Genomic DNA, 25,798 nt, shown 5'->3' on the forward strand with positions numbered 1-25,798 from the left:
CATAAACTATCTTCATTCATATGAAAACCTAATATAAATTTATGTAGATTCTAATGGTATTTTTTTAAAAAGGAGCTTGATTAATTCTATCAGCTGAACCAAATCTCTCCTGTTTTAAGTGATATGTAGTTTAAGAGTTGTTGATTTTAATAAATTGCAAATAGAGTGAAGTCTTTATTTCATGGATCACTGAGAAGAAGGACAATCTCAAATGTCTGTTAAATTGTAATTACATTATTCATGGTGATTTGCATCATGTGCATAACAGATTTTTTGGGGGGGGTGTTTTGTTTTGTAGGGTGGAATATCTGGATGGAAATTTGGTCCATTGTATCTGAAGTCTGTTAAATGAAGGATTCAATATAATGGTATAATTGAATGTTATACCATTAAGTTATCTGACTAGTTAGAACTCCAGTCTTGTAAGCATTACCAGGAGACTTGGTCTCCTTGGATTCATAGCACTTTTATTTACACATAAAAAATAGGTTGACAAATGATGTGGTTTCTCAGCACTAATACCATTAAAAATAGATTCCTACTTCCCCAGTAGGTTGTGGGGGGACATAGACCACACTACATATAAGCCAGTTTTTTCAGAATGCTCTTACAGGTAGTCCTGTAAGTGTCTGCCTCGTTTAGCAACCATTCAAAGTTACAATGATGATAAAGTAACTTTGTGAACAGTCCTCACATTTACAGGCTTTGCAGGTCTGTAAAGCGAAGTAATGCTGAAGTAAAATCACAAGCACAGTCACAGTTTCACTTAGTGACCATTTCACTTAATGACCAAATTGCAGTCCCAGTTGTGGTCACTAAATGAGGAGTATCTGTACTTTTTTTCTGTTCCCCCCCTTTTATTTTTTTTGCATTTCATAGAAGGTCTTCTAAAGTGTAACATAGAGGAGAAGGAAAAAGGTGGGGGAAGAGGCACTGCTTACTATATATATTCCTGTTCATTAGGAGCCAGTGTCTTGACCTGGAGAGATATCTCAAGCTAAACTCATTCATTTGAACTTTGGCCTCCCACTAGTTCAGGTTGTTACAATCAAAGACACTAGGCTATAAAGGAAGCTTTATATATCATTTAAAACAACTCCAGTTCTTAATGCAATATAGAAAAAGAAAAGAGAAAAAAAATCTTGCTAGATATGCAAAATATCATTCAAGCACTTCATATTATTGAAGAAAGATAAAACTTTGTATCAGGCTGATAATGATTCTCAAATGCATGTCCAGAACCATATAATTACTTTTTTTTCCCTTTTATGTTTCTGTAAGTCCAAGAAAAATGTCTTGCAAGGCAAGCATGAGTCAGATAAACTCTGGAGTAAAGAAGGATTTTATGCCGTCATCATCTTTCTCAGCATCTTTGTTGTTATTGTGACATGTCTGATGGTAAGTCCGCTTCCATTGTCACTGTTTTGGTCTTCTGAAAAGCAGAACAAGCTTTACTAGTGCTGAAATCATTTGCTAAAAACAGTCCAGTCTTTTAGCCACAAACAAAATTAATGCAAAATGAGGCATAAAGTGAATCTTAATCATGCATCCAGACCAAGTAATGCTTTTGTTCAGATGACTTAGAAGGGGTACTTCCCATATTTTTTAAAAGGGTGAGTTCATTTATTGGCCCTCAGTCAAACACATGCTTAGACCTGGCATTGTGAATACATGGTGCCTTTTCAAAAATTAGTAGTTGCAGGGGAGGCGGAGTAAAGCATGGACTGAATCCAGCTTTTCCATTCTCCTCTTGAACAACGAATTGATTTTTGGTGAAGCCACAGCAGCTGGATTGGAAGGGGGAAGAAAGTCATATGCAGAATCCATTTGCACACACAGTAGTACATTTAGCTAAGCATGTCCTTATGTGCTTATTCTGTCCTTAGCTGGTTAGATTTTTTTCAAAACAAAATGTTACAATGTTTGTTTAGGTATTTGCTGCTAATTACAATATGAAAAAAGATAAGACATGCACGATGAGGTCACAACTTGCTCTTTAGCACTTGCTTCCCTACATCCAATACAAATGCTTAAATCATGGGCTTTGCATCAGGATGTCATGAGCTGCTTTTCATCACTGGCTCCTCTGCCATGCTGTCCTTGCTGGGGTATCTATGGATATTTTCAGGGCAAAGAATGATGTGAGAGTCTTTGTAAAAATGTGTATAATGATGATGCATTGTGGCTGGTGCAATTTCCTATTGAGTATATGCTGAATGATGAAAAGGCTAGGCTCTGACTGGTAAATCCTAGTATACCAAGCCAATAGTTATTTCTCCGTTAGAAGTTCATTTACACAATTTTTATTAGATTCCATATGTTCTTGGGTTGTTTTTTTGTTTGTTTGTTTTGCCAGCCATAGTATTCCAGGGTTTTCATCTTATGTTTCCATCTGTTTAGTAGCTTAAGTAGTGACGGATCTCCTTTTCTCATCTTCAGACACTACTGCAGAGCCCTCCTATGAATGACCCTTTTCCTCATTTGAACTAGCAGCTTCTGTCTTTTCTATTTATTTAATGGTTAATCTGTTGCTTCCTGTTCGCTGGCTCCTAGTTGTGGCATTTTGACTTACCCTTATATAATCATTTTCTGTCCCTTGTGTTTGGGGTGCAGATTATTACTACTGGTTGCCATATCTTTCTTATTCAGCTTTATTGTTATGAACATCATTTGACAATTCAGACAATCAAAAGTAAAGAAAACTGAACAATTGCTCTAGTTATAAAGGGAAACCCAGAAAGTGAGTTCAGTGGAGCCTGTCACTTTCTTTCAGCCTAAGTCAATCTGTGGTCAGTTCAGGGACTTGAATCTGGGTTTTCCCCATCCATGCCTAATTCCTCAATTATTATACTTCCCTGGCTAGTTAGTTTTTTTCCCTTCAGCCTTTTTTTTAAAGAAGCACATTAACTGTATTCACCTTGTATTATTGAATTGGTCTTATTGGTCAGATTGTATCATTAGAGGCAAGAGCTTCTACCGATTGATTTCCCTTGATAGCCAAAGCTCTGTTTTCTTTTAATTCCACTTCAACATTTATTGTTTTCTCAGCCAATACCACACTTTGGGAAAAGAATTGATAGAGTACAATATCGTCTAATCTTACTCTCTTTGCAACAGTTGCTTGTTCAATTATTTCCCAGTACAGTTTTGTTGTCTCCCTGACTAAAGCAACCCAAATAATAAATCCTATTGTGAAATATTACACTACAAACTCAAATTGCAGATAATACAAATCAAACTATCTACTGAAAGTTTTGAGGAAATCTTTAAATAATCTGTAGAAAAATGTTTTTTTTAATTACTGGCGATGCTTTCTATTCCTATTGGTGATTTGGTGTATTAGTATCTAATTTTATATCCTGTCCATTAATAATCCAATTTGTGCTTTTTAAAGAATATAAGGTAAAAACAGCTATTTTCTCTGTTATGAACAGGTTCTATACCGAGTGAAAGAGAAAATACAATTTTCTGTGAGACAGGATAAGAACCAAAAACAAGAAATACACCTCTCTTCCATCGCTCTGCAAAGAACACCATCTGAATACAAGACAGCCAACAGAATGGTCCAACCTGAACAGACCCGTAAAGTCATAAATGTTGTAGTGGATCCCCATGGACAGTGCACTACTGAGATCAAGCCCCCACTTTCTGCCAATCCATCACCTTTCAAAATGAAACCAGTGGGGCTGCAAGAAAGGTAGGATGAAAGCCCCGTAGACTGAATTTATTATTCCCTCTCTGTAAGGCAGGGAAAGCAACTTGACATACCTGTGAGCCTGCAGACACCATCCTTTTTCCTGATAAACTCTGTGCCCCATGTAACTTTAATTATTTTTTAGGATTACTTTCAGTAAAAATAAATAAATGTGTATTTCGCATGCTGCAAATTAAAGTGCCAGCCTTAAGCATCATCTTTATTTCCAAGAATGCCTCCAGTTTCAGAGGTGGGCTTAGAAAATAAAAATGGTAGCTGGCTACAGTTTGGTTCTTTATTTCCCAGTGTGCCCATCAATGCAGAGAAGAAGACCAAGGCAAGTTAGAGACAGTAAGGATAATCTCAGAGAGCTAGTGGGAGCAACCACATCAGTTTGCTTCTGGTAAACAGAGATTTTGTGAGTGGTCATTCCCAAGAAGGCAGCTGATCTGGGGAATGTACAAACCCCATATGCTTCCTAGGAGACATAAGCCAAAGAAGGTTGCATGTGTTATAGATACTGATTTTCTGAGCACTTCTTAGATAATGGTTGAGATATAACAGGAACATATCATATGGATTCTGAATGGATTCACATTTGAGTAGTGGGGGGAAAGCTACATGAACCAGGCCCCCCCAAAAATCATTTTATTGCCTTGAATAAAAAATATTTATACTACTCATTCCAAGTAATTATTCATGGAGCCTCTCCATGCAGGATTTGTAGGTTGTGGGAATTGTTTCCATTGTTCCCCTAGAAGGCCTTGATCTGACCTATACCATGTAACATCAAGAACAGAAAACATTCACATCTAAATCAGTGAGTGTTGATAGTTGTAAGGACTATTATCCAATAATGCTTAGCTTGGAGAGTTCAAAGACATCACCTTAAGATTAATGCTGTCGCAATGCAAAGTAAGACAATGTTATTAACCCATATCAGAGATAAATTGATGCTAAGAGGATTGCATCCTTTGATTTAGCTGGTACCAGAAATACCTTGCTCCCTACACTCATGTTGGATGTTATTGCTTGATGAACAGTGACCTCTAGAGGAGACAAAATATTGTCAGCACACTTTCCATTCCATTTGTGATCTATAAGAATGGAATATGCACTCAACTTTCCCTTAAGTTCTCAGAGACAGAAATATACAGATGTTACATTATGTCATGCCCCCAAGTACAAGGTTTTATATTACTTCCTTGGAGGGGTGATGGTGTCTGTATTGCTTTCACCATGTATATCCTATGTGGTGTTTTCAGTTACAGTGACCACCAGGACACAAGAAAAAAGTCATTCTGAGTTCCTCTGATTATGTAGATTATTAAGAAAATGTTAAAGTGATAGTATACCTACTGGTATCAATTTAATATTTTATTTATGACAAAATGTTTGTTAGAGTTCATCTGGCGATTGTACAGTTTTTATTGGTCTGGATTCATTTCTTCCCACAGTAGATCTAAATCAGCTTTTCTAGCCTTGTGCTCTCTAGATATGTTGGGGTGACAGCCCCCAGAATTCCCAACTAACATCCCAACACATCTGGAGAGCACTGGATTGGAGAAGGGTGGACTACAAATGTTCTTGAATAGATCAGTATTCTATGTATCTATCTTTCAATATTACAGCCTTGTGTAAAAGTATTATCATAGGATTATCATGAACCAAGTTATGGGAAAGCGCAATTAGGAAGGCCACTTTCCACCATATTTTTGCCATAAGAGAAATTGACTGTTTCATTATGAGGACAATAATTAAGTGACCTCCACTTTCTAAACAGGATTCTCTTTGGACAAGAATGAAAGATGGAAAATGTGGCTATGTTTATCACATATAATATTTACTGGGAATCTGTAGTGATCCAGATTCAAAGGTAAAACGGTGGTTTGGATCCATTGGCAGTAACTCCTGAAATCAAATGGTCTTTTTGGGGGGGTCTATGCAAAAAAAAGACCGTGTCTTTAAAAGCTGTGATGTGTGTACCTACATGCAGTCCTCCAAGAGGCAAAAGGTATTCACAAATGCTCATGCTGGAAAACATCCAGTATATGAAGAGCTTTCAGTCTCCTAAGCCACTGTTTTCTTCACCTCCATCTACTTGCAGATTCAAACGTTGTCCATGTTTTTCTTTTCCTAAATGTACACTCCAACAAAATACTGGCTTCAGAAATGATTAGAAAGAAGAGGAAATAAATGCAGCACCAAAAATAAAAACACTAAAAAGGAGGTGTATTTGCATAAAGTAGTTTATATCTCTAAATTTAAAATTAATCATGAAGACCAGGTGATCTGTATGCTTCTTGCTCATTTTGCTGTTTAGATACTGTTGATGGACATCTTCAAGATCCCTGTTCTACTTAATTTTTAGCTGGATTTGGACAGGAAATCCTTCAAATAGAAAACCTCTTCAAAAGAAAACTATTGTCTGAGAGATATTAAAGTAACAAAAGGTGATGATTAAATAGAACACATGACCAGCTTAGTATCAGACCTGTTCTACATAGAGAGGGAAATGATCTGCTAAAAATAATGTGTCCAGTTATTAGTTCACATTGAGGAAATATCAGCCAAATATCTCCATTAGCCCTCACTTTTAAGATGCTTGCTATCTAGACTTCATAGCAATATACCACTGGAACTCAGCAAAAGGCAAACTGAAGAGCAAGAGCTACGAATCAATTTGATCGATCCCAGCAGTGTTGAATACCAGATGGAAGTTTTCTATGAAGAAAACAATTGGGCAAATTAAAACCATTAGGATGACTTCAGGAAAGAAGAAGGAGGAGAAGGAGGATGAGGACATCTTTATCAAAGACAAATTCTGGAGAAAAAAAGATTCTTAAAACATTAACGGACTCTGATCTTGTCATAACTGAAATGACAAGCATTTACTTGTATTTTATTCTGCAATATAACAGTTAAGCAATGCTGTTTATCTTATTTTAACTCTACAATTGTTTTAGAACCGATTGTGCATCCCTGTCAGGACTTTTCAACAACAAACTGACCTGGAAACAACCAACCAAGGAAACAAGTCTCTCTGATTATTTAAATTTATCAAAAAAAAAGGTGACAGTACAAGAATTCTGACCAGAACCTTTCCACTTGAGCAACATTTACAACACACTGGTGACAATCTCCCCATTCAATCTGATAATTCACTCTCACAAACTCTCCTATAAAGATGTCAAGTTTTAGAATTTGAAGACCTATTTAGTCTCATGTTACAGTATCTACAGAAAGAAAGAATTTGCTGGAAAATGTGCTCCTTTTTGCTGCTTAAAAGGAGAAAATCCAGGGAAATGTAAATGACTGCAGATGGCTTAACAGCCCTCAGCCCTTAGGGACAGACAGGCTCATTCCAACTGCTTGCCTGATTGAATTGCATCCTTTACCATGTGCTTGCCATTTTATGAGATGACAATAGATAGCCTTTGTATCAATCATATTAACTTTTTCTAACACAAGTAGAAGTAATTTAGTCTGGAAATGTATATATTGCAAGTCTGTGTGAGTATATGTTAATACACTGGACTGCCTTCATATAAATTACTTGTAGCAAGCTCCTACAAGGATTGAAAAGGTCATCATGCAGCTATGGCAAATTATTTTTTAAAAATTTCCATGAGAAAAAGCCAGGTATTGACTCTTGATTATTTACTATCTCTAGATATTGAAACTGTCTTTCCAGAATTCCTTTTCTTTAATCAAGTGCAGCAGGATTGCTGGCATAGGTATCACCACTTGTGCTATATATAATATAATTATTTAACATTTCCTGCCTTTTCAATCCAGTACTCTGTTAAAAGCAACTGCTTGGCATTAAGCATTGTGTTGCTCTTTGCAAACTAAAGAATGAAACTGAGCCAGTGTTTGTGGATGATAGCATAAGCCTGAGACCCTCATACATGTACAGGAAAGGTTTTGGAATTTCCTGGCTGAAATATACAGCTTTGCATGGATTTGGAGGATAAATTTACTCTATTGTGTTGAGATGAATATGCTTTCTTGTTCTTAATATAACTCCTAGCTATGCTTTCAGGGAAATGCCACTAACAACTGTTTCAAGCACAGGGCTACAATGATCCCAAAAAAGGATATTTTTTTTGAGAAAGGTATTTCAAAGTGTTCATAGTGATTGTGTTTGGACTCTTCCTTCTCCCAGCCATCATACACAGTTCTTTGACCTAACTTATGCTTAGGTTTATCATTGTGTGTACCCAGAAAGGCCAGCATTTTAGTTTATTCATAGCTAAGATGTTAAATTACACTTCACATAAATCCGAAAGTATGGATGCAGGGAATTCACACAGCACAGAAAAGCCTACAACTGTGGTTAGGGTCACTTGTAGTGGAGTGGGTAGCATATGCTCATGAACCAGACTGCTTGGGTTAGCATATCTAGCAAAGACAGCACCTGCAAGGGTTTCATTAAAGCCAGGCATGCAGAGAAGATGTCACAAGCTAACTGCCCAGCTTACCCCAAGCCAATGAAATGTTTGATGCCCACATCCCTCCCGGGTTCCTGCAGCCATGCAAGTATGCAGATATAGGACTTTTCAAACAAGGGGAAGGATTCTGATTGCCCAAGGTTTGACCTGGAGGACCACTACACTCAACCCTGACTGCACACATAGTGTCCTTTATTACAGATGTAACCTGTACTGCCATTGGAAAGGATTATCAGTAATACAATACCATCAAGAGTTTTCTAGCTCTCCCACCTGTTATTACTTGTTATTGTTATGTATGGCAGTTTTTGCAAATATTTCCATCTTAACAGAAGGTAGCATTAAAACAGACATGTAATGAAATGAATTTTAAAGGAATTACCCACTTAGGTAACACCCAGCATGGAGCTCCTAGACACAATGTTCCTGTTGGCTATGCCCATGGTGCCCATTAGTTTTCCTGCCCTCCCTGCCTCTTTTTTAAATATTATTTTAAAATTATTTCAACTATCAAAAATGGGAAGTTGGCATGCTGCAAAGAAAAGTGCCAGTCTCTACCATCTGCTTTATCTCCAAGAATGTCTCTGGGTTGCAGTTGTTGTGACTGGTTTTAGATAATACACAGGAAATGGCTGTACCAATCAATTTCATTCCCAAGATGACAGGAAATCTTTGCTCACTTGTTGATTGTGCATATTTTTGCTGCTCCACCCGTTGCACTTTTTTTTTTCCTTTTGGCTGAACTTAAAACAAATTAATCAGTGGCCAGCATCTGGCAGACAATTTTGCTAGCTTTATGTAACATTACAGAGATCAGTTGAAATGTTTGCTATATTGTAAACAGATTGAAAGGAAAGGATAGCTATCCTGAACATTAAACTTTTCTAAGATTTTTCAACTTTTCACTCCTATACATTTAGTTTGAGCCATGTAACCATAATGGCAGAGGCTTGTGAGGTGAGAAGCAACAGTTCCAAAGCTAGAGACAGCCACCGATGTAAAATGTTCTCACCGGCACAAGGCCGCAAAGCAAACGTGCCATTCATTACTTCAGAAGAAAGAAGTCCGGATTCTAAAGACTTGAAAATATACATAAGTCTTCGAAATCTCTGACCTGCAATGAGTACACAAACGACACAATGGACGTGCAAGTGCTGTCAGCCTGAGGCCACACCAGGCTGAGCACAGCATGCTGAGGCTCGCCTTCAAAGGGCAGGATCAATAAATAATTTTAAGGATGTTATTTTACTCTTTTCATTCCAAGGTACAATATCGGTGTGCATTTTTAGATAATAGCAAAATCTATCCACCTCCCACCCCCCAAATAAATGCAAGGGTATTTTTTATCTTCCTTGGCACCAAGATTCTTTTCCTTTTTTCCCCTCACCATTAAACTTCCACTGAAAGAGGAAAATGGCACTGGACACTTTGTTGTTGGGGAAGTTAAGTTTAAGCCAAAATGGACACTAAAATTCTGCATGCAGACATTGATATTCCCCTTAAATACCCCCCAAACCCTCCATACTTGGTGCTCTCTCAGCTTGGTTGTTTGCCTGCAGACATTTCATTACCCAACCAGGTAACATCATCGGTGCGAGTGAGTGCGGGGTTTGCTCCTTGTTTATATACAGTAGCTTGCCCTGCCAGTGTTGGTGAGGGTGTGGTTTTCTCCTTGGTAGTTCCTTGATTAGGGTACTGTTTTCCCTTGATTGTTTGTCTGGTCTTAACCCCTGCTTATCTGGGTGCTGGCTACTGGAGGGCATTGCTGAAACACTGCTTTTCTTTTTCTTCGCTCTCCTGGCTAAGCAGAAAGATCTTTCTTTCGTTCAGTCTTTTTTTGTTTGTTTGCTTTCCCTTCTCCTCTCTCTGCTCCCTTGGGAAAGTCCGTCTGTCCATCCTTCCTTCCTTCTGCCCTTCCTCCCCAATTCCTCCAAAATCTAGTGTTTTTCCTATTCTCATTTCTGTGCAGGCTTCTTATATAATTGTACAACCTGTGACATTGCTATCACTTTTCCTTCCTTGTCTGTTTCACCACAAGTTTGTTTTAGTGATTATAAGACTGTTCAAAGCATTTAAGGATCAAGGTTTTTCCAGTCATACATTAAACCTAGAAAAAATCATTTGAGGCCTTTGACAATAAAAGGAAATAATCATTAGCTTCCATTGATGAAACATCAATCAATCATATTAGATGAGTAACTAGCAACTATTTCATAAAGGGCTAGTATTTAACTATTTTTGATTCAGTGACTCAGTTAAACGTTTAGTAACATTTAGATAATAACCTCAATAATCAGTCTTTTTGAATGCATCTTTGGATTAATCTGTTAATGGTATTCAAAAATTAAAAACCAGGATCAACCTAAGATTCCTGATGAATTAGTAAAATGAATTAGTAAAATTTTGCAGACAGTTGGAACACCTGGAAAGTGTCCAGGCAAGAATGTATTCATGTGCATCTTAGCAGGAGCTTTTGCCAGATCAGTTCCAGTATTCTTCACTTTCCCCCCAAAATGAATGGCCATTGTTTGCCTCTGAGGGATCGAAGGTAAAAGGGTATACTCAACAACATCAACTTGGAGGAAGACTACATGTTTTTCTTCCTACTAATGTTCCCAGTTCCTGAGAATCAGATCAACTTCTATGTACATAGACTATTCTGGTATCTGTTTCATGATCTTACTAGACACTAATTGAGCATCCTGCACCTAAGTTCTTTGTGAATGCTTCTATACCTTCATCTGAAAACCTGGTTTGCATGATAAAGCTCCATTTGATGGTGGAGTTAATTGAGAGATAAAGACAGGCATTATCGATCTTTCATTCAATAGTCTAATTTTTGGATAAATAGTCAATTCACAGAATTTTAGAAAGGCTGATTAAAAGGGGGAAAACTGAAATGTTTTTCTTTCAGCTCTTTTCCTGCACAGGATGTGGAATGATTCCTGTCCCAACCAGATACCAATTGCTTAAAATTTAGTCTAGAAGTACTTTTGAAAATCATTTCCTTCATTCCTTTGTGGCATAATGTAGTCTGACTAATGATTGGGAGTGACTTGGAATCTGAACTTGAGCACTGAAAATGCTACTTAGTTAATAGTCATTTCTAAGTGGATTTCCCACCAGATTAACTCCTAGTGCCTTTAGGACTGCAGCAATTCAGTTCACTCTCCTATTTTGTTTGTGGGATTTGTATCATTCTAGGGAAAAAGTGCTTTAACTGATTTTATTCCACAAACAAAGCAAAGCAATTAAACCTGCTCAGTCAGTTTACTAAGGAGGAACATTCTGTTTAATCCAAATATCAGATCAGAATCTGACAGAGCACAATTTTATTGTTACAGAACTGGCAAGAGAAACAAAAGAAAAAAGGAGGGGAGTCAGATGCTCCAAAATAAGGAACATGAGGAAAGTTTAATTTTCAATGACACCCAATCCTAATCCATTCATTTATATATTTGTCCATATAATCATCTACCTTCTATTACCACACTTTGGATAGCTCTCTCAAAATGGAGATAAGGCAAGTTAGAAAAAGTGACTGAAATAACTGTCCTTTGGTTGCACATGGAATCAGTTTCTAAATATCTTTTCTATAAACGTTGATGTTTTGCAAGAAGTCCTATCCTTATTGGTTACATACCTAAAAGGATGTCAGGTTCTCTTATTATTGATTGCCCAAATAGTCTGAGGCAAGTTATTTAAATACAATGTCAGCCTGTTCTATTTTTCTTCTCTCAACATTCTGAGACAAGTCTTTGTGTACTTCCCCCCAGCCAGTTATAGTATCATTGACAGTGGATCCCAAGTTGCCAAAAAGTTTACATCTTTGGATCTGCTGCTTAAGTGTCTTCTGTTCTTATGATCCTCTCAGATAGGTTTGTATCCACAATTGTTAGCACAAGCATTTTTTAAAGTGTATATATAATACTTAATGTAGCTAGACTACAGTATGTGTAAGCACTCCCATATTCTGTTCAGGATATCCTCAGAAGGCATCTGAGGAGCCTACGCACAATTGCCACATGCAAACTTAAGATGTAAACCAAATACGTTTTTCTGTGTAATGCAAAGGCAAGTGGCTCTGCTGGTTAATTGATGCCTTCCTTCCATCTCTCTCCTGTTGACACTGCCAACAAAGAGCTCCAGTCATAGAATCGCAATCCAGGAACGCATATAGAAAATCCTCAAGGAAACAACCCTCTTCACCTGCAATTACAAAGAAAAAAGACAGAAATAAGGGATGAGGGGTAGGGAGGGACGGAGGGAGGGATAATTCTGAAATCAGGATGCTACTGCAGAACTGAACATGACGTTGAGAACCTGGCTAAAATGCAGTATCCCTCCTGATTTCATTCATTTTCTGGATAGGGCAAAGAATTATGCAGAACCTACTGGCTAAAATAATCACCAAAAGTGAAGGCGGAGCTCATTTTAAAGGAAAGGCAGGAAATTACCACTTTAGTGATTTATGGGCTTCACCAGATTGGTTGACATAAAGTGAATAGGTGGAGCTTCCTGAAGAGATTTTCCAGTTAAATGCCATGACCCTCTTCATCCTCTAAAAATTGACAGTTGAATAGATAAAAATACCAAAATCTATAGCTTGGATCAGGCAGTTTCAAAATCAACAGCATAAAACCAAAATATGTAAAATTAAGGAAGAGTAACTGAATATTGATTCAGATTAATGCATAAACACTGAATATGTCATATAGAAAGAACATTTGACTGTTTTGAGGAGCTGTAACCATTACCTCATTCACATTAAAACTTCCCAGTGAAAAGAGTGTTGAAGGTTGAAGACCCTGAGCATGAGTGTGTTGAGCCAGGAATCCAATCTGAGCAATGATTAGTCAAGTAAACTTTATGATTATAACAGAAAGGAAATTTATTTACAGGAAATACATGATAGGAATAGGTAAACCTAGGACCTAACTAGCTACATCCTACCAGGTGGATAGTCCCAAAGCATGTGTTCTGTGTCTGGGTCTGTGTAAGCATGCTTCAGAAGAAAGGCAGAAGGGAGTGGCTTCAGATTAGTGGTCTCTTACACAAAGAACAGGCATAGGGATAGACAAAGAGGGAAGAATGAGTAAATCCTTAACTTTCTATCAATACCCTACTGTCTCCTTGTGTTCAGGAGGTGCTCATGAGTCAGTGCCATTGGATTTGGAATTCCAACAATGGATAGGAGATTGTTCAATCTTCTTTCCTTCGCCCCTTTCCTACTTCTATTAAATGCACAATGATAATTTAATTCTATGATATTGCCATGGCTACAGTGCTGAAGTTTCAGTTGGGTATGGAAAACAAGATGCATTTATTTTTTAGCTAAAATCTCTCCTTAATTCTATTCCCACTTATTTTATAATAAGAATTCCTGGATTCATATAGGAGGTTGCTTTTCAGCCATGCCATGCTATGAAAATTGACCCATTAGTAAGCGCAGGTATGGGGGTGGGGAGAGATTTGAATAAAAGTAGGCATCAGGACTTTGAATGGACCAAGAGACAGGATAACTATGATTCTACAAGCCAGTTAACAATCTAATAGTTATATTCAAATCTAACTACAGTATAATTTCTAGATTTTCTTTACAGGCATCTCCATATACAAGTCTGGCAGGGAGGTTACCAGACCACTGATAACTTAGGCTAAACTCCTATTGTCCAAGAAACAATGATAAATATCAATTATCCATTAGATTCAGCAAATGAATGAATATATTCATTGACTACAACTGAGCAACTTGCAGGACCAGATTATCCTTCAAGACTTGTCCTCTCTTGAAGAATGGATGCCTTAAGGGTGTACTGACAAGGTGTCACAGTGTGAGGGTCTTGATTTCTTTTTCTAAGTCACTAAGATTCAGTCTCTTGACGAAAATCTACCATATAAGACATTATTGGGAGCTTTAAAACATTAATATAATCCTTTCCTCTCACATTAAATAGCCTTTGGAAGAATTATTAGCTATAATTCTATTTTTATAATTATCCTCTAGGAATAGAAAAGATGTATCTTGTATTTCTTTTCATGCATTTCTTTAAAATTTTTTAATGTCCTGTTTTCTGATGAACATATCTTTTGAATCAGTTCACAGGAATCAATTTGCTTCTCAACACCAATTTTCTTTACTAATCTCTTGAACTGGAAAAGGCTATAAATTCAAAGATATAATTAGCTCTTGCCATATTTTTTGTTACAAAGGAAATAACCCTTTTGCCACGATTGACTGATAAAACAATGTAAAAGCCAAAGAAAATATCAACATTTCAATTGTGCTTTGTTACAAAACAATATGTATGTATTTATGCTTTTTTATTAGGAAATCCACAGATACTTTTAGAGGGGTAAGATTGTGCACAGTGTAATGAAGAATTGGCTTGGTTTACTTCATGTTCTGTCTCTCCCTTCTCCCACATACATACTTGGTCCATTGTGAACATTTTGAACTGTTTTTAAATAACTGCCAAGAAATTGATACAGAGATTGGTTTGGGGTATAAATGTTGAAAAAATATCCTTTTTTGACTCAGCACTAAAGCATACCCCACATTAGCATTTAGTTGTAAACTCTGATGTCATATGTACACACTAGGAAAAATCAAAGAATGTCTACCTTTTGGTTAAACAGGCATCACCACAGCTGGTTTGTTATATTTTAAACTAGCTGTGGTGATGTCCATTTAACCAAATATCTCCCTTATGGATAAGTGGATGTAGGGGAGAGCCCTCAAAGGACGTTTTAGATCTATGTCCACTGTCTGAGTGAGCAGATGCTTAAAGATTTAGAATCTCCCTTCTGCTTTTTAAGAGGAAAATAAAGAATATTCCTTCTAGTAAGGCCTTTACTTTCAGTGTTACCAATGAACTATGGAATAGTGTTCTTACTTTTATTTCTTCCCTCTATTTTTATCACTTGCATGAGTTTGAGGGTTACTTTTATTATCTTAAAAGGGAAAGTTGTATGGGTTAAAATATAATACTCATGTCTTTAAGGGATGCCCTTTGTTAATCTCAGAGAAGGAAAAAATTCTGGGTCCACAAATTACCTTCCCAAAACTAGGTAATTCTATTTTGGCTTTATTGGTTTTCCCACCTAGTACAAGTCAAATTATATCTTGTTAGCAAGATGACTGTTTAGCTGGGTCTCTTGTCTGTCTTCTACTAGCAATAGTTCTGTGTATAGAACAAAGGATGGAAACAGGTTTAATAATCAGATTTTTACATGCCAAAAATGTAGCATATCAGTTATCCATTTGTACCTTCTTCACAACCTTATGCTTTCTCTGTACCCAATGTAATGGGGGAAAAAACAGGTGGACTTAAAAAATCTCCCCCCCCCAATCAAGGTAAGCATATAAGCAAAGCTTACTTACCATGGCCTGGTCAACTTATTGGACAGTCCCTGATCTTCTGGTGCAGTTTTGGAGAGCGAGGGACAATATTTGGAAGAGGTCCTGAGGATCATAAATGTCCTAACAACCAGGAAACACACTGAGACAATGAACTGGTCTCTAATATTTATTGCTAGTACTTAACAGGAATCCTAACAAACTGAAGAAGCGTGGGAAAAACCCAGACATATAACCCCCAAGGGTTAAGGCGGTCCCGATCTGTGTCTCTTTGAATGGCTGAACAATTCATCAGTGCTACGCATGTGCTTGACAGTCTGGATGGGAGCCCCCTGCTCACCATCCTTACTCATGACAATAAAGATACATTTTAAGTTTATTATTTTTAAGAGGTGTTAACTCTTCACTCACATTCTAGCTTGCAAAATCCCTTCATCAAGCCACACAATTGCACAAAGCTTTGGCTTAGATGTGTTGTTCGATTGTTTTATGATAATTTTGTAAAGCTTTTTTCTATACCAACCTATTACCTTTTTCTTATGTGTAGTGCTATTCAAAGACCAATATAAAGAAATTTCAGTTTCAAAGAGGTGTACTATTTACTTATTTTTGTATATTCTGTGGCATTTATTCTCCAATAAATATGCTTAATTTTTCATGCCAGTGTTCCAATCAAGTTCCAATTTATCAGGCAGTTTTACATAAAGAGTTAATTACAAATATACATATATATTTTTTCTATCATACAGACGAGGATCCAACGTCTCACTCACCTTAGATATGAGCAGCTTAGGATGTGCTGAACCTTTAATAGCTGTGCCAACCCCAAGGGAAAAAGTAGCAATGGAGTATCTGCAGTCAGCTAGTAGGATCTTGACCAAAGAGCAATTAAAAGATGTAGTTGCAAGTTCTCATTTACTTCAGACAGAATTCATGGTAAGTCTATAATCACTGCTTTGTTGTTTGAAAACGAAAAACATACTGTAACTTTCTGTGGTGTCCAGAATGATGCTCCTCTGGCATTTGTACTGTACCACCGAATCCCTTGCTCAAAATGTTTTGGGCTATCAGTGCCAGGGTTATAAACTGGAGATGCCCAACCAGTGTTCTAAAATTGCATTGCCTCAACACAGATATAAAAATTTAAAACATTTAAGCTTTTGGAATAAAGATGTCCTGGCATCTTTTCATAGTTTCACTAAATCACAATAGAGTAAACAGCGCTGAATCCAATTCCTTGCTATAAAACAGGATTTTCCATGTAGACCTACAACTCTCTGTAGGTCTACATAGCATTCCTAGGTCTCCTGATGCATCAAGCAAAGATAACAGAATTCCAGAAATATGGCTTAAGGGCCAAATAGTTCAGGATCACTCATGTGGATGAAGCTAGGCAAGCACTTACTGGTTTATCTGATTTGTGGACAAATACCAAAACCAAAATGTTGTGATAAAACATGTCAAACTGTGACTCAAGGCCTCCCAAAGGAAGTTGACTGGGTTGGTACTTTTATTCTGAGACTCTTGGAGAGGCAGGTTTGAACCTAAACAATGTGATCAGCAAGAAGTAACCACAATATATGTGGTTTTATATTGTATTATGTATTCTGTTTAACTTTGCAGGTTACCTAGAGTCTTTTGATTTGGTGACTTACAAAGCTAAATTAATAAATAAGCCATCCCATACCCTCATTACTCTTTAACTTAAAATCTCTAACTCACAAATTATTTTTTAAAAAACCAACAGTGTGATAAATCTCTCTACAAGCTGCAATAAATCACTTATTCACATTGATACTAAGTATTGCTGTCTGTGTTTTATTTATTTCTCTTTAGGAAATTCCCATGAATTTTGTCAATCCTAAAGAAATAGACATCCCTAGTCATGGAACCAAAAATCGTTATAAGACCATTCTTCCAAGTAAGTTGGTTTAAAGTAATACTTTTATCAGTATTTAATCCTCACTTTTCCTATTATCAGTCCATTATTTATGTTCAACTTTTTAATTCTTAATTTATAGGTGGCTCTTGAACTAGAGCAACCTGGGATGATTGAAAAGTGGTGTGTGAAATGTTTTTTCTTTGAAAGTTTGCTGATATGCATTGTTGCTGTTATTATTATTAGCACAACTCCAGCTGATGGACTGCATTTGCCTTCTTAGGCCCCAACTTGTATAGATATGCCAACTTGCATGGAAAACAAAATAAGCATTTATCCTACCATAAACTTTAACAACTAAATAATTTATATTACTGTTGAAAACTTCTGTTGAAGAAGTTGATTCATGTCAATAGAATTTAAGTGTCTTTCTTGAATTTCTCTAATTCTATCCTCTGTGGTCAAAGTATGTTTCTTTAAGAATCTGATTCTGCTAAAAACATATGCTGAAGATCCATATGATCACAACTGTGATTAAGTGGCAGTGGCAAGGGGGAGTAGGGAAGAAGAATAAACCAAAAAGCAGAGTCCAGCTCTCTCCAGGAAAGAGCCACAGTTGTGCTGAAGAGCTAAGCAGTCATGATTAGAAATGTGTTCCCCATCAGTGTGTCTATCCTCGGCTTGCACCCGTTCTAGCTGCCAGAAAAGTTAGTGTAGCAGGAGATGGGTCCTGCTTTCCCTTCTCCTTAGTTGATGTACTTTCCTCAATCATCAGTTGTAAAGGTAAAACTCAGGTTTCTATAGCCCAGAGAGAGTCAGGATCTTAATAAATAATCTTCTATATATCAGAAAAATAGGATTAGTTGAGCATTTTTAATACAATGCAGTGGATTCCGATTCCAGATGGAGTACCACTGAGTATGTGCATATAAGTACATTAATCTGGATAGTCTTTACATTGGATGGGACTGAGTCCCTCTCAGCTTTGGAGGCCAGTTCTGGTGCAGGTAGAAATTCAACAGCAGCACTTGAATTTGCTGCAAAAGGACTCTATCCCCAAAAGCAAGTAGTGATCTTTCTGCAGGATACTAAATTGATCTGTCCTGTGTCACAATAAGAGAGCAGAAGCCTCTGCCATCCTCATCCTACAAGAAGAGATTGGGAATAGTATTTCTGTGGCAGAACTAGGTTTTAATTTTTGAATGGCTATTTCAGATGTTTTCAGAAGGATACAATATACTTTCTTCCAAATCTTTAAAACAAATGGAAAAACTGGGATGTCCTATCCTTGCATACAGAGAATATGGATATGGGGAAAAGGTTCTTCTTCCCATTTTCTTTGGACAAAACTCAAAAGCAGTGAGAAGAAGGCAGTATGAATCCTTCATGTATCTATTTCAGAGCTTTTCTGGAATGTTTGGAAGGATTTTTAACACACCCTCATATTTCTAGCTGTCAAAATCATTGCATAAATCATCACAACTTTTTAAAAGAATCTGTATGCTTTTATGACATTTCCCTTTACTTCTTTGGGTTTTCATTTCCATTTCCACCTGTGTTGTCTTTGTAGATCCTGTGAGCAGGGTATATTTGAAACCCAGGAACCCAGGGGATTCTTTGAGCACCTACATAAATGCTAACTACATCAGAGTAAGTACACTGATGTGCAGTGTGCTGACTTGCCAACTTATATTTCATCTTCATGCTGCCCATTCAGTTCTTCTCTTATCAGAACTCCTGGCTTAGTACTCTGCTGTCAGCTTTTGCTGCCCTTTATGTAAAATACTATCGAAAGTAGACTATATGTACTGCATAAAAATGAACAATTATTCCAAAGTATATTGGCCTTTTAACTGAAGCATTGAGTGAGATGTGTTAATTAACTTTCAGCCCCTTATAATCACAAATTTTAATATGACTGTTCCATCTGTGTCTGAATTAGGGTTATGGTGGCCAGGAGAAGGCTTTCATTGCAACTCAGGGCCCTATGATTAATACTGTGAATGATTTCTGGCTGATGGTATGGCAAGAGGACAGTCCTGTTATTGTTATGATCACAAAGCTGAAGGAGAAAAATGAGGTAAGACTTCTCAGCTTAATCAATCATGGACACTTTTTTTTTTCTGAAACAGAAAAACAGCCAATAGTACTATCAAATATTCAAGACCCTAAAGAACACATCTTGTTCATAGCACTCTATTAAAATTTAATGAAATAAAATATCTAAGTAGTTGCAATATTTAATAGATTAAAATATGTTGATCAATAAAAAAGATATTTCCAATTAGTCAGTGGCAAATATGAATGTATATATGTTTGGGTTTAAATTAATTGTGATTGTTTATTATCTTTAAATGTTAGCCACCCTGAAGGACAGGAGATGAATTATCCTACAGTATGTAATATCAAAAAATGTATGTTATGTGCACTATCCTAGAAACACTGTTTTCCTCTATAACTGTTATTTATTATCATGTACTAGTTGTTTGAGTATTCACTTTAATACTGTTTTTATCCCAGTGTAAAGTTCAGAAGAGCAAAGCAGCATTCCCAAAGCAGCATTGTAAGGCAGTTTAATCTGAGAGTGAGAGAGATTATTATCTGTCTTTCAGCCTAAGAACCTTTTAATGGTTAATTTTAAAATGTTTGAGTAAAATACTGATTTTATAGCAATATGCCAACATTTCTACTGGCTTCCCTATTATATAGAATGTATAATTCACCCCTTTTAAAAGAAATTTACTTTTTAAAAAGATATTTCTTTTTAAAGGGGTGAATTATACATATATGTAATATCAGACTCAATATTGATATTTAAATATTTATTTAAATTGTGAATGAACTTTCTTATTGTGGTGCTCAACTAGTACTTCATCGTCCCCCAAGGCTTCTGTTCTTGAGATACCTGGGCTTGTCCCTTAATTTGTTCCTATTCCCATAATGAGGTCACTTAAAGGAAAGGAAAAGTAGCCTCAAAGAAAACCATTCCTCAAGGGTTCTTTTCCATTGTAAGAGACAGCTTCATCTCTCAAGCATGCTAACCTGTCTTCTGAGTTCATCAGTTGGCACATATGTCTCTTTCATTCCATCAGTGATATATAGCAAAACCACATGTATATGTTCATATAATGTATAATTTTACCAATAACTTTGAAAGAACAACTTAACTAATTTGCTCTGAATAGCATTATTAAAGTCATCAATATGCAATATAGGCAAATACATTTAAAAAAAAAATACTTCTCAGAACTTCAAATGGTACATGAGAAATAATCTTACTCTGAGTCATGCTATGAAAATTCCATTCATCAATAATTACTCAGTATATAATAATCTGTCCAGCCATTTATGACCATAAAATGCTGCATTATATTAAATATGGCCAACAGCACATCTAATACAATATTCTTAGGTATCAGTGACAGCACCTTTCCAGTGGTTCAAAGAGTTTTCCAGCTCTTTCTGGCAATGTCAGGAACAGAACCTGATTAAACCTGCATTTAAATGTGGAAGCCCTGAGGCCTTAAGGATGCTTTATTGCTTCAGAAACTTGCCTCCTTTGTCCGAATAATCTATCTTTCAGAAATTAGCAGAATCCCCCTTCCAAATAACAGTTCCATTTGTCCATTGAAACAAATATTGGGTTCTGATCAGGAAAAGAGTTTAGACAGCTATCTATACAAGGAGTATCTATCACATAGGTATCTCCAAAACATATAAAAGAATGAATGCTAAAGAAATATGAGATATTATAAACAGTGCCTTATTAGGACTGATCAAAATGCTTCTGAAAACCCGTCCTATTATAATATGGAACACAGAACAAATATTTTCCCAAAGGAAAAGCGATTTAAAAAAAAAACACTTCTAACACTGCTTGAAAAGAATGACTTGAAAGAAACATACAGTAATTCTCAACATATCAGGAAGCCCTGTGTTTACCTGAATTGCTCCCACTCATTACAATACTGTTTCTCTGCATTGTCCTAGACTGACGGTGGCAATTTCCTCACAATAAAAAAGACAGAGACTTCTTAAGGAATTCTCAGGCTACATGGACAACATTTATGTTTATATGAGCTTCTCATATTTGATCAAAGAATTCTGGGAGAAAAATTAAGAATGGTTTGTATGGTAGAAGATTTTTCTTCTGTTATATAATTTGCTCTGGGAAACAGAACAGTTTATACAATAAAGAGAGCAGTAAATACTTACAAGAAGCAAGGCATCCAAACACTACGAAAGCATAGGTGAACATAAATATCCCCATGTCACTCTATTTTAGATAAACATCTTTTGTAGCCCACTGAAATATCCCAATAAGTCATATTTTTGTCTTTCAATGTGTCTATCAAACCACAAGAGGTTTTTATATAGCAGTACCATAACAAATAACAGGTGTTATTTTTTTCTCTCTAAAGTTCTATCAAGTTTTAAAAACTTTTTTAAGCCTTATGGTTTCCCAAAATCTTCTGGTGTTTGTCCCTCATGCATGGATAACGGCATTTTGATGCCAGGGCTTTTTAAAGCAGAGAAACACTTTAATGTTACTGCCTGATTTAAAAAAAAATTCAGAGGTAAGAAACACTGAGAGGAAAAGGAAAGAGCACAGGGAATGTAAGAGCTGTATTCCCATAGAGGGCAGTTGAATGCAGGGAATGACCACAATAATCTATAGCATGTCAACACTATTACCTGAAGTAATAAACATGATTTTTATGTTAGTAGCCATAATAACTGTATCCTCCGTGAATTTATTCAATCCCCTGTTAAAACTGTGACATCAAAGAAGGGGGATGTGTTTCTTCAAGCAATAAATCAGCAGAATATTGATGATAATACAAAGAAATCAGGAGACAGAAAAATTGAAAGGACAGATAAAAACCTAAGAGCTATAGTTCCCAAATCACGCTTCCCACACTACAATTGTTTTGTAAGGTTCCAAAATTCCACTCATTATAGTCTTTTCCCATTGCACTTTTTCCTTTCCATCTCATGGTCTCCCTTTTTTTTTTAACTTTGCTAGCTTAATAGTACCACAATATACTTCCAGTAGTTTGCATTTACATTGTTTAATTAAGATACAACATGGGACCGGGTTATTTGAAGGACCACCTCTCCTCGATTTCATCTGCTCAACCTACCAGATCCAGCAGGGAGGGTATGTTATGGGTTCCGTCACCTGGGGAGCTACCTTTGGTGGACCCTAGGCAGCGGGCCTTTTCTGCTGTGGCCCCTGCATTGTGGAATCTTCTCCTCCTGAGGTGAGGTTGGCCTTGCCACTGTTAAGCTCTGGAGGTCCCTCAAGACTTGGTTATGCCAGGAGGCCTGGGGATCCCAGGGGACAGGTGAACTAGTGAGGTGGCTCCCTTATTTTTAACATCCTGTCATATTTTATTCTTTGTTTTAGTTGTTTTTAATATTTTAATATATTTATTTGTTTTAGCTCTTTGTATGCCACCCAGAGTCACTAGTTTGTGAGATTGGCAGCTGTATAAATTTGATTGATAAATAAATAAATAAATCCAGTGTTAAGAGAGCTTTTGTTGTGGGCACTGTAGTATAATTATAGACTTTGTATGGATAACATGGGATTTTATATCTAGATTCTGATAAAATACAGTTGGAGTCTTTAATTACATCACACTGATTATGTAGCCCTGGAGTCACAGGCTGGGCAACCTGGTATCAGCAAGTAACAAAAAACCTGTATGATTCAGCAATGAGACTCAAAAAGGGACTTTTTCAGCACAATCCTTTTGCAGCCATATTTTAAAGAGGGTTTTGGCCAAGTCAGTGTGCACAAGAGACTACTGGTTTAATTTTGTGTTTGACTTATTCCGGACAATTGTGTAGCAAAGATGCATTATAGCACTGTGTTCACACTAATGAGTCTTTAATGAAAAGTTTAGACAATAGTTTAAGAAACAGCTATAACCCAGTGATGAACATGCGCATTAAAAGTCACATTGTAAATCAAATGTTTTTGTAATTAGCATTTCAGGCTGACAGTTGTGGCAACCCAAAATGAGAATCAGAGGAAAATGAAATTCAGTGAAAAGAAGAAAAAAAAGTTCAGTTATCATTTTGTTTTAAATTTTGTATTTTTAGTCCTTGTGACTAAGAAGTAGTTTTAATGTTGACTGTTTTATTGAAGATGGTTTATATTTTTCTTTTACATAGAACTTTGAGGAGAACAGCAATATAAAAATAAAATTAACAATGATAACATATGGAATTACAGCTTTTATTTCTATTCTATTACATTGATTTGTTATAATTGTATATTGATTGTGTATAATGTTTCTTTGACTTCTATAATTGTTCACCAAACAATGTGACTATTGTCTAAATAATTGTAGCAAATATGCAAAATTCATAAAGTGTACAGTATTACAAGCTGGTACATGTGAATTTGAATTCCAGATTTGCATCTAAATATGACTTTCATTATCTGTCTATCTTGGGTTAACTGGTTTCATGACACAGCAAAAATAATTTACTTATAACAACGTTACTAAATTTCTGCTGCATATTAGCAGATATGGTGACAATTGCATACTGGGGTTTACAAACTGCGCTTTGTTCCTTCTTCAGTACCAAGTGGATCTTGCTAGAATAATAACAGTAATGTGTTAAAAATAACTCTATTGGACCATATTGAAAGTTAGAAGCAGCTGTGAGGTAGGTAGTCTAAGTGAACAATATATTGCATTGTCCACCCAAAGCTGTCTGCCAGTTAGAGGTCTGGGAACAAGATAAGAAAAACATTCCTAGAGCTTTTAAGGAGTTGAATATAGTTAATCTATTATCAAGAAATCACAGAAGGATTTTGAATAGGCTGCAATATTTTATGTTGGCTTTCTTAATGTTGGCAAGAACACGTCTTCCCAGGGAGGGGAATGCATACGTGATGACTTCTTGTATCATTATTAGTCTTTCCATGTCATTAAGGGCCCCCTGGGTCACATGGGCTAGCAGCTTGAACATTTGAATAAAAGCTTAAAAGGAGGGTGGTATTTGGACCATGTTAGTAGTGGAGCTATTTGATTTCCAGAGGGCAGCTCAATCCTTCTCTTTGAATGGACCCTTTTACATTAGGCAGTGTAATTTCATGTAACAGAATAGATGGTCATCACATAAATGCTGACTATATATCAGGTAAAGAAGTTGTTTTTTAAAAAAGGCAAGGGCATTGATTGTTAAAAAGTAATGTCATGATCAGTTATTGTAAAAGCTTTTCTTTTTCTTTGCTTTACTGATGGGATATATTGCACAGCTTTAAGTAATTGTTTTTTTTTCCTTTGCAATTGCTTTATTCCAAACATTGGTGTGCAGCAATAATGATCAATGCATCCATTTAGCTTGTATGATTATATGAATAACATTATTTTAGGTATATGTTATAATCTTCATATCATTTTAAATGAACTATGATTGAACAATAGTACATAAATTATTCTCTCTCTTTGGCCAATTGTCTGCTGTGCTATTTTACAGCACTGGTTTTGGGTGGAGGCCTCTCTATCTTTAGAACTTTATTTAAACTGGAGTTCAGTACATTTTGAAATCAAGAGGGACATACTGGATATAACCAATTAAGTCCCATTAATGGATTGGAGTTTTTTTTAACATTGTCAAGCATGGATCCAACTCACTGTACATTTAAAATTGAAAATAATTTTTAATACATTCCACGACTGGAAAAAAAAAAAGCATATTATTGACATTTGTGAAATTAGTATTTTCTTAGGCTTTTGCCAGATATAAAAATGAAACAGAATTAAAAATTGTGAATGTAAATATATTTAGCTTTTTTTGTTTAATTTTTAAAATATGATGTCCCTATTAGATTTCTTAAGCTCTAGATTGGTTAAAGGTAGATAAAAGAAAACCATCAAAGTATAAAATAAAATATGTAGTTATACAAATTAAATTCAGGCCTTCAAAATACCTGTTAACTAGTAAAAACCAACCATCAAACTTGGTCTGTCAGAGAAACACTCTGAAAGTTAATTAAACACAATTCTGGTTCTTTATGGTTGTTGTTGTTTTTTTATTCCTGGAGGAGTAAATCTTAGCAGAATTTCTTGAAAGCTTGTAAGGCTGCTGGTTGATCCAGGCAGTTGATTCCTTAAAATGGAGCCATTAAGAAGGCCTTACCTTGTTTAGTTCATCATTTAAGCAATTATCTTACTCCTAATAATCAACCGTGCATGTTTTGACAACAAACACATTATTTCTTTTATTAAAAAGCCATTTTTAAAAAGCAATATAAGTTAAACTGGAATGCTGAGTGGATGGGAACAGAACTCTTAGACAGGGTTTTGAAAAGGCATATTCTAAGAAACTTGAAACAAAAAATGTTCCACAGGATAACTTTCTGTTGCAGTTTTTATTTATTGAAATAT

The 25,798-nt window shown here is 36.1% G+C and overlaps 1 protein-coding gene across 1 annotated transcript in view; it reads left to right on the top strand.

Moving 5' to 3' along the window:
• Positions 1 to 25,798, top strand: part of PTPRR (protein tyrosine phosphatase receptor type R) — a 91,756-nt gene that overhangs the window by 58,782 nt on the left and 7,176 nt on the right. The window contains exons 5-10 of the mRNA XM_063309131.1: positions 1,282 to 1,398; positions 3,435 to 3,697; positions 16,258 to 16,444; positions 17,345 to 17,429; positions 18,958 to 19,037; positions 19,330 to 19,467. Coding sequence (XP_063165201.1) covers positions 1,282 to 1,398; positions 3,435 to 3,697; positions 16,258 to 16,444; positions 17,345 to 17,429; positions 18,958 to 19,037; positions 19,330 to 19,467 — 870 coding nt within the window. The remainder of the gene's footprint in view (positions 1 to 1,281; positions 1,399 to 3,434; positions 3,698 to 16,257; positions 16,445 to 17,344; positions 17,430 to 18,957; positions 19,038 to 19,329; positions 19,468 to 25,798) is intronic.

The sequence above is a fragment of the Candoia aspera genome, chromosome 7 (assembly GCF_035149785.1).
Source record: "Candoia aspera isolate rCanAsp1 chromosome 7, rCanAsp1.hap2, whole genome shotgun sequence".
NCBI classification, from domain to species: domain Eukaryota; kingdom Metazoa; phylum Chordata; class Lepidosauria; order Squamata; family Boidae; genus Candoia; species Candoia aspera.